Source organism: Monodelphis domestica, chromosome 1, assembly GCF_027887165.1.
Source record: "Monodelphis domestica isolate mMonDom1 chromosome 1, mMonDom1.pri, whole genome shotgun sequence".
NCBI classification, from domain to species: domain Eukaryota; kingdom Metazoa; phylum Chordata; class Mammalia; order Didelphimorphia; family Didelphidae; genus Monodelphis; species Monodelphis domestica.
In genome coordinates, this window is record NC_077227.1 from 720,530,460 (window position 1) to 720,540,771 (window position 10,312).

The 10,312-nt window shown below is 35.7% G+C and overlaps 1 gene segment (V, D, J or C); it reads left to right on the top strand.

Annotated features, from left to right (window-relative positions):
- Positions 1-7,991: 7,991 nt before the first annotated feature.
- Positions 7,992-8,653, top strand: LOC103106868 (immunoglobulin kappa variable 2-30-like). The segment is given in 2 exon segments: positions 7,992-8,040; positions 8,289-8,653. Coding segments are annotated over 2 exon segments (414 nt in total).
- Positions 8,654-10,312: the final 1,659 nt, after the last annotated feature.

The window sequence follows — 10,312 nt, forward strand, 5'->3', positions numbered from 1 at the left end:
ATTTATACCAGGAATGCAGGACTGGTTCAATATTAGGAAAACCATCCACATAATTGACGATATCAGCAAGCAATCCAACAAAAACCACATGATTATCTCAATAGATACAGAAAAAGCCTTTGATAAAATATAACACCCATTCCTATTAAAAACACTAGAAAGCATAGGAATAGAAAGGTCTTTCCTAAAAATAATTAACAGTATATATCTAAAACCATCAACTAATATCATCTGCAATGGGGATAAACTAGATGCATTCCCAATAACATCAGGAGTGAAACAAGGATGCCCATTATCACCTCTATTATTTAACATTGTACTAGAATCACTAGCAGTAGCAATTAGAGAAGAAAAAGAAATTGAAGGCAGTAAAATTGGCAACGAGGAGACCAAGCTGTCACTCTTTGCGGATGACATGATGGTCTACTTAAAGAATCCTAGAGAATCAATCAAAAAGTTAGTGGAAATAATCAACAACTTTAGCAAAGTAGCAGGATACAAAATAAACCCATATAGGTCATCAGCATTTCTGTATATCTCCAACACATCTCAGCAGCAAGAACCAGAAAGAGAAATTCCATTCAAAATCACCTAAGACAAAATAAAATACTTAGGAATCTATCTCCTGAAACAAACACAGGAACTATATGAACACAACTACAAAACACTCTCCACGCAACTAAAACTAGACTTGAGCAATTGGAAAAATATTAACTGCTCAAGGGTAGGACGAGCTAATATAATAAAAATGACCATCCTACCCAAACTTATCTATCTATTTAGTGCCATACCCCTTAAACTTCCAAAAAACTTTTTTACTGAATTGGAAAAAACATAACAAAGTTCATTTGGAAGAACAAAGGATCAAGGATATCGAGGGAAATAATGGCAAAAAAAATACAAAGGAAAGTGGTCTTGCAGTCCCAGATCTCAAACTATATTATAAAGCAGTGGTTTGGTACTGGCTAAGAGACAGAAAGGAGGAACAGTGGAATAGACTTGGAGTAAATGACCTCAGAAGGACAGTCTATGACAAACCCAAAGACTTCAGCTTTTGGGACCAAAATCCACTATTTGATAAAAAAAAAACTGCTGGGAAAATTGGAACATAGTGTGGGAGAGATTAGGTCTGGATCAACACCTCACACCCTACACCAAGATGAACTCAGAATGTGTGAATGACTTGAACACAATGAAGGAAACTATAAGTAAATTAGGTGAACACAGAATAGTATACATGTCAGTCCTTTGGGATGGGAAAGATTTTAAAACCAAGCAAGTCTTAGAAAGAATCACAAAATGCAAAATAAATAATTTGGAATACATCAAATTAAAAAGCTTTTGTACAAACATAACTAATGTAACTAAAATCCAAAGGGAAGCAACAAATTGGAAAACAATCTTGATAACAAAAACCTCTGACAAAGGTCTAATTACTCAAGTTTACAAAGAGCTAAATCAATTGTACAAAAAACAAGCCATTCTCCAATTGATAAATGGGCAACGGACATGAATAGGCAGTTTTCAGATAAAGAAATCAAAATTATTATTAATAAGCACATGAAAAAGTGTTCTAAATCTCTTATAATCAGAGAGATGTAAATCAAAACAACTCTGAGGTAACACCTCACACCTAGCAGATTGGCTAATATGACAGCAATGGAAAGTAATGAATGCTGGAGGGGATGTGGCAAAGTTGGGACATTAATGCATTGCTGGTGGGGTTGTGAATTGATCCAACCATTCTGGAGGGCAATTTGGAACTATGCCCAAAGAGTGCCAAAAGACTGTCTTCCCTTTGATCCAGCCATAGCTCTGCTGGGTTTGTACCCCAAAGTCATAATAAGGAAAAAGACTTGTACAAGAATATTCATAGCCGCACTCTTTGTGGTGGGAAAAATTGGAAAATGAGGAGATGCTCTTCAATTGGGGAATGACTGAACAAATGGTGGTATATATTGGTGATGGAATACTATTGTGCTCAAGAGAATAATAAGCTGGAGGAATGGGAACTGGAATGACCTCCAGAAATTGATGCATAGTGAGAGGAGCAAAAGCAGGAGAACATTGCACACAGAGAGTGATGCACTGTGGTACAACTGAATGTAATGGACTTCTCCATTAGGGGCAATGCAGTGATCCTGAACAACTTGGAGGGATCTACAAGAAAGAACATTATCCACATTGAGAGGAAAAATTGGGAATAGAAACACAGAAGAAAAACTACTGTTTGATTACATAGATCAAAGGAGATATGATTGGGGATGTAGACTCTAAATGAAAATCCTAATGCAAATACCAACAACATGGAAATAGATTTTGATCAAGGACACATGTAATACCCAGTGAAATTATGTGTCAGCTGTTGAAAGGGTAGGTGGAGGGAGGAAGGGAAAGAATAACATTCTTGTAACTAAGAAATAATGTTATAAATTGACTGAATAGATTACTTTAAAAATTTGACCCTATATACTAGGGAAGAGAGATATTGCAAACAAATATGAAAAAAACAGAAGTAGTTAATACATCCTTTACTGACCATAATGTCATAAGAATAGTAGTTTTTGGACATCCAAATGTAGGCTTAATAGTGCAATCCTAAATAACAAGTGATTCAAAGAAGAAATCATAGAAATAATTAATAATGATGTAAGAGAAAATAGTAGTAATGAAAAAAATATAATGTATTTTCTAGGACATAGCTTAAGTAGCCCTTGGGGAAAAATCATATCCTTTCAAATATACTTTAACAAAATAGGGAAAAAAGAATTAATCAGCTGAATATGCATTTAGAAATTAGAAACCCAACTAATGAAGAAACATAAAATAAGCATGAAAGAGATATTAAAATTAGAAGCAAATAGATAAATTAGAAATAAAAGAACCATAGAAATGATCAATAAAACCAAAAAGTGATTCTTTACCAAAATTAATAAAATTGACAAATCTTTAGCTAATCTGAATAAAAAGAAGGGAGTCAAAACTCAATGTGATAAAAGAGCAAGTGTGCATGATGAAATAACAAAATCAGGAAAAATAAAAAGAATTAAAAATTACATATACACAATTATATGCTAAACAAAAAGAACTGAACAGACAGAAAGCAGTCCTTGTTTTCAAGATCATACTTTCATTGGGGAGACAATGTACAAACAACTCTGTACATACAGTAATGTAGAGGATAAATAAGAAATAATCAACAAAGGGAAGTAACTACAATTAGGAGGAATTAGAAAAAGCTTCCTATAGAAGACAGGATTTTCTCTGGAACTTTTGGGTTGCCAGAATGGAGAGACCAGGAGAGAGAGCAATCCAAGCATGGAAGTCAGTAAGCAAAAAATGCTTTGAGGATGATCAAGGAGTCCAATGTCACTGTATTAAAAGCATATTCAGAGTGTAAAGCATAAGAAGTTGGAAAGGTAGGATGAGTTAGATCTTGAAACTCTTTGAATGTCAAACAGAAGATTTTCTATATGATCCTGGAGGTGTGACAGGGAGCCACTGGAGATTGTTGAGTAGGAGTATGACATGCTTAGACCTGTGCTTTAAGAAAATCACTTTTTGCAAGATGGTGAAGAATGTACTTGCATGAAGATGATACTTGTAGTAGGCAGACCAAATAACAGGCTATTGCAGTGGTTCAGGTGAGAGGAAATATGGGTCATCGAATAGGTTGGATGCAATATCAGAGGTGACAAGGGAATATGTTAAAAAATGTTGCAAAAATATAACTGATATGCTTTTGACAACAAATTGGATATGTTGGGTAAGTGATAATGAATAGTTGAGGAAGATATTCTCTGACCAAACTAGATGGTGCAGACATTTTAGTTTTGGAACTAGAGTTAGGAAGACTAGAGTTGAAAACCAACCTCAGACACTTCCTAGCTGTGTGACCTTTTTTTTTATGCAACTTTATTGAAGAAAAATAAATCAATTACTAACAAAGCTATTAGTTGATCACTCATTCATTGACAACTTGCATCATTTATTCAGTGCTATATTAAACAGTGTATTGGAAGATAGATTAACTAATAGCTCCAAGCCTCCTAACAAAATTTAAATGAAAATTACACCTTAGGCAAATCATCTTACCTGTTTGCCTCACTTTCCTCATCTGTAAAATGGGCATAAAAGTACAATTTATCCACATGGATTATGTGAGGATCAAATGAGATTAATCATTATAAATGTGCAGAACATATTTCCTGGCAGAGAAGGAGGGCTATATAATTGCTAGCTCTTATTATTAGGTCAGCAATCTAGAGAAAATGATGGGATGGTAGTTTCCTCAACAGTAATACAGAACTTTAGAAGGGGTGAGAGAAAACTACTCTAAATGTTTGGAGCATGCCTGAGATGACTTCTCTGGTTTGCATCTTTTCCTATAAGTAGAAATACTTCAATATAAAATTATGTTAAATGAATAAAAATAATTTCTGACAGACTTGCACCTATAATGCAGAGTACCATGTTAATTTTTTTTTCTTTAATGGAACTATTTAGCTCACAGCTTCCCCTCTTTTCCATGAGAATCATGTGAGAAACAACCCCTTACTTTTCTGAAATCCAGGTAAACTTTGTAATACAGTTTTACCCTTAATGTAACACTTTAGTGGCCCTATAAAAAGTTTTTTTTAAAGAGATGGTTTTGCATGTCCTGTTCATTTTCCTCTCACTAACTATGACCTTGTTTTACTTACAGGCTTTCCTGGGTTTCTGTTCTTAAAATGTCCTTATGTCTTCTCCCCATACTAATGTTCCTTGTTTAGGGATCCTGTCCCAGGGACACAAGGATTCCATTGTCATCCCTTGATGCCTTTGAGCCAATGAGCAGGCTATCTAAGTTGGACAAGATGCCAAAGTCATCTTTCAGGGGGATAGTTTTTTTTTGCTTTGTGCCATCACTAGGATTAGTTTAAGGACAGTTTGGAGAACAGGGGAACCTATAGGATCATAGATTTGTAGCTCAAAAGGATATTAGCTATCAAAGAATCCAGCCCCTATATTTTACAATGTTTGTTTTACTATATAAATATTTCTCGTAGTTTTACTCATTTCACTGTGAATGAGTCCTGGACTCTTTCAAAGTATGAAATAAGATAAAAATTCTGCAATGTGGATAACGCAATCTGCAATGTAGATAATAGCCATAGAGATATACTTCAACAAAATTGAAAGAAGGGAGAATTGGTGAGCTGAATATGCATTTAGGAATCAGAAACATAACAATTAGATGAACTTAAAATAAGCATGAAAGAAGAAGTATTAAAATTAAAAGCAAATAAACTGGAAAGGAGAAGACATATAAGATAAATAAAATTTCAAGTTGCATCTTTGAAAGGACTAACAAATGAATAAACCCTTAATTAATTTGAATAAAATAAGGGAAGATACACCATATGATGAAATAGCTAATACACAAGATGAAATAAGAAAGCCAGAAAGAATAAAAAGAATAATCAGAATATATCATGCACAAGTATATGCTAAACAAAAAAAAGGTAAAAGGCAAAAGACTAGCCCCTGTTTTCAAGGAACTCAGAGTCTCCTAGGGCAGACAATATGCAAACAATTATGTACATAAAGTAATGTAGTTGATAAATAGGAAAGAATCAGCAAAGAAAAGGAAGTAGAATTAAGAAGAATGAAGAAAGGCTTCTTTGGTGGGAGGATTTTAGTTCAGACTTTTGGCTTGCCAAAAGATGGAGAAACGAAAGGAGAACATTCGAAACTTGGGGGTCAGTCAGAAAAAAAAAGGTTTTGAAAAAGAGCAAGGAGTCCAGTGTCACTGGACTGAAGATTATGTTGTGGCAGGTGAAAAGTATAACATGGCTAGAATAGTGGGGGTGGGTGGGAAGATCATGAAAGCCTTTGGATTCCAAATGGAGGATTTTCTGTTTGATATTGGAGGAGACAGGGAATCAGTGAAGGTTGTTGAGTAGGGGTGTGATATGTTCAGATCTGTATTTTAAGAAAATCTCTTTCTTAGGGAAGTTAAGAATGTTCTGAAGTGATGAAGATTCTTGTGACAGGAAGACCAAACAGCAGGCTATTGCAGTATTTCAGGTGAGAGAGGATATGAGAACCAGGCAATAGATTGGGGGCAATATCAGAGGTCCTTAAGGGGATTGTTCAAGAGATATAACAAAAGTAAAACTTATAAACCTTGACGGCATATTGGGTATGATGGATGAATGGTAGTGAATCATTGAGGAAGATATCCTTTGGGGCAGCTAGATAATGTCATGGTTTGAGTGCTGAGTCTAGAATCAGGAAGACAGGGATATTGGGATGATTTGCCATTTCCTTTTCTAGCTCAATTTACTGATGAGGAAACTGAAACAAATAGGGTTAAATGACTTGACCTGGGTCACACAACTAGTAAGTGCCTGAGGCTGGATTGAAACTTAGAAATTGAGACTTCCTTACTTTAGGTCCTTTAGCCACTGCACCATTATCTGACTCTAAATCTTGTCTTCTTTTTAATCTGCTTTCAATCCCTGCATTGAACTGTTGTCAAAGTTTCTAGAAGAGTAATTCTTTCTCCTGTGCTGGGTATTTGGGCAAGCAGTTTCTGACAAATGGTCAATAAAGACTATGCAAAATAGTAGACAAAGTACAAGGAATGACTGTGTCCTATAAAAATGTAGCACTTGTTGACTAAGATCTGACCTGGCTAGGTAACAAGAACTACATACTAGAACCTTGACAAATTTACAAATGACAAGTACCCATTCTATATATCTCAACATATCCTTGTGGTCTCAACCTGCCCTAAAACTAGAGAATTGCCACTGACCAAACTACATTCCAACATCATCTAGACAAAACACTTTTGGTAAAAATTTAAGAACCACATTTTAATAAGGGCCATTTTAACTGGAATTCATGATTTCTAAGCTACATGGAATAAGAAAAACAAAGAGACTTAATAGGAGAAATCAAAAGCATTTGGGAATATCATGAGACATAGATTTCCCATCATTCTATACTCTTCTAATGTTGTGGGTGGGGGAGTGGATAGAAATTTGGATCGGGAGACAAAAAGACTTGAGTTTCAATCTTCTCTCAGTAATTTATTATCAAAGTGATCCATGTTAAAGTCACTTGCCCTCTCTCCGCCCCAGTTTTGTTATCTTTAAAGTAGTTTAAAAATAGTAGGATTATAAGGCTCAGATAAGCTAATATATAACTTTTAAAATATTTAAAAGGTTATATAAGTATTAGCTATCATTATTATTGCCCTCAAATCACTTAAAGCAGGACAGATGAGTTTATATCTTAATGCTTCAATTCCACTACAAAAATAATAAGTTTTTTTTCCATTTTCAGAACATTAAATAGGAAGAATTATTATGGCACAGTGACTTGTCTCAGTCTGAATTTATTAGAATAACATGAGAAAATGAGATAAAACTGCTAAGGATGAACCCTCATATTTTACTAACTCTAAAGTTTACAAAGTAATTTTACTTCTAGATTATTTTACTATATGTTATACAATATTTTTCTCCCCATTTTACAAATTAGGAAATTGAGTTATGGCCAATTAAGTGAATTTGTCTAAGATTGGACTGTTAGTTAATGGCTTTGAAATGGGTTGGTTAAACAAAAGAAGTTGTGGTAACATGAAATATATAGGTACTAGGGTAAAAAACTGAAGGGAGAATTTTTTTCAGGAAAAGAATAGAAGGGGTTGTAGGAGAAATGGCAGGACCTCAGGGGAAAAGCAGCCTTGGTAATGTTGAGATTTTGTCCTTTGACCACCTGAAGTACACTTATTCTTTGAAGGCTGTGAGTGGGTCTGATTTCTACTAGGGAAGAATGCCTCCAAATATTCTGAGCCTTGAGCATATTAGGGCTTCTTTTTTTTACTTGCTGTTTTGCATTCCCTCTTCCCCCACACTCCTCCCTGCTGTTCAAAATCTTTATTAAAAGCTCTGCCCTGTTGGGGCATGAATGAGCACTGGAGAGAGCTCAGGGTGAAGATGGCACCCCTAACTCAGGTCCTCTGCCTCCTGCTTTTCTGGCTAGCAGGTGAGGAATCACAATGTGTGGAGGAGATTATGAAGGATGGGAGACTGGGAGAGTTTCTTTGCAATCTGAGCTTTGCCACATTCTCTTTCTCAGTCAAAACAGTCTTTTAGAAATGATTTAGAAGTCAGAACAAAGCAACTTTGTGGAGATGAATTAATATATTTCAAATTTCAGAGATTAGAGGCAAGTTTGGGGGAGAAGCAGAAACTATCTCAGTTCTCTAACCTCAAATATCTGTTTAATTCCAGGTTCACAAGGAGAAGTTGTTCTGACTCAGTCTCCAGCCTCTGTGTCTGTGTCTCTGGGAGAGAGCGTCACCATCAAGTGCAAGGCCAGTCAGAGCCTCTTATACAGTGATGGGAAAACTTATCTAAACTGGTTCCAACAGAAACTAGGAAAATCTATTAAACGCACGATTTACCAAGTTTCCAATTTAGACTCTGGGGTTCCCCCTCGGTTCAGTGGCAGTGGGTCTGGGACGGATTTCACCCTCACAATCAGCAGTCTGGAGCCTGAGGATGCTGCCATGTATTACTGTGGTCAAAGCACTCACTTTCCTCCTACACAGTGCTTCAGCCCTGAACAAAAACCTCCCCATATCATTCAGTTCTGACTCAGAGGAAGAGCTGCTTTCCCCTGAGGCCTAGACTCACAGCAGCTGCTCTCTAATGTCAAAATAAGGCCTAGCTTAGCCTTTCTTTTAGAATCTCTATGTTCAGTCCCTATTATTTGCCCCATTGATCAAGAGGAAATGTGACATAAAAGAAAGATCCCTGGACAAAGGGCTCCCCTTCTTCCAACTGAAATATAATGTTATCCCTAAACATTGTTACACTGTGAAATTTTCTTGGTTCAATAGCCCCAAGAATGTTACTCCAAAATGTGTTGGAAATTTGGCTGACATGACTTTTATAGTTGGCCTGTTCTTCTCTCTAAGTAGAAATGTGTGTAAATAGAATTTTTTACCCTTAGACTTTATCTCCTTGAACCCCTTTCATTTTTGTCCCCATGTTGTGTCCTTAAGTTTATAGATAAGTTTGTGTAACCCTGCCTTCATTCCTTTCTCTCTCTCTCTCTCTCTCTCTCTCTCTCTCTCTCTCTCTCTCTCTCTCTCTCTCAGTCTCTCTCTCTCTCTCTTTCTCTCTCATTCTCTCCCTTTCCTTGTGTGTGGTCCAGGAAGCTCCTCTTTGCTAAAGGCTATTACTTTCCTCTACTTCAAGTTCTTATTAACTAACCTTATAAAATATAATACTTAGCATATTAAATATTAATTTTAATCCTAAAATATTTAGATTCAAAATAATGTGAAACAAATAAAAATCATTTCTGGCAGACTTGTCCCTCAAATGCAGAATACAACATTTTTTTCATTAATGGAACCAATACTTAGTTTACAGTTCTCTCTTTTTCTATCAGTATTAAGGGAGAAACTTAATCAAGGACTTCACCGGAATCCAGGTAATCTCTGTCATGCAACGTTATATACTTAATGGAACAGTTTCATGTCCTTGTCAAAAAGTTAGAAAATGGTCTGGAATGTCCTGTTCATGTCTATGTCCCAATAAAGTTCACATACAAAACTCCTTTTCTAGATATTTATTTCCTGATCCCAGAAACTCTGATGCTTGTGCTACTTAGAGGCTCTCCTAGATTTTTTGTTCTCAAAGTGTCTCAATGTGTCTTTCCCATTGTATTGTTTTCTGTTCTGGGATACTTTCCCAGGGACACAACAGAGTCCTCCACTGATGCCTTTGAGCCAATGGACAAGTCATCTATGCAGGACAAGATGCCAATGTCATCTCCCTTGGGGGAGGAACCTCTTTTTGCTTCTTGGCATTACTAGGGTTAGCTTGGAGGACAGTTTGAAGAATAGGAGAAATTATAGGATCACGGATATATAGCTTTAAAGGATCTTAACAGTTCCAGAATCTAATCTAATTTTAAAAATGTTTATGATATTGTATAAATTGTTCCCCTGGTTCTGCTCACTTCCTTCTGAATCAGTTCATGAACTCTTCTCAAACTTTTCTGAAATTGTCTGCATCATTTCTTATGTTTCAGTAATATTCCTTTTTATGCATATATGATGATTTGTCTAACTATTCCCCAACTTACGGGCACTCCATAAGTATTCATTTGTTGCCATCTCAAAATGTTCTGCTGTGAATGTGTTTGAATACATGACTTTCCATCTATCTTTTATTATTATTATTATTTTCAATATATAGGCTTATTAACAGTATTGCTGTTCACAGACTTGCAGAGTTTAGTT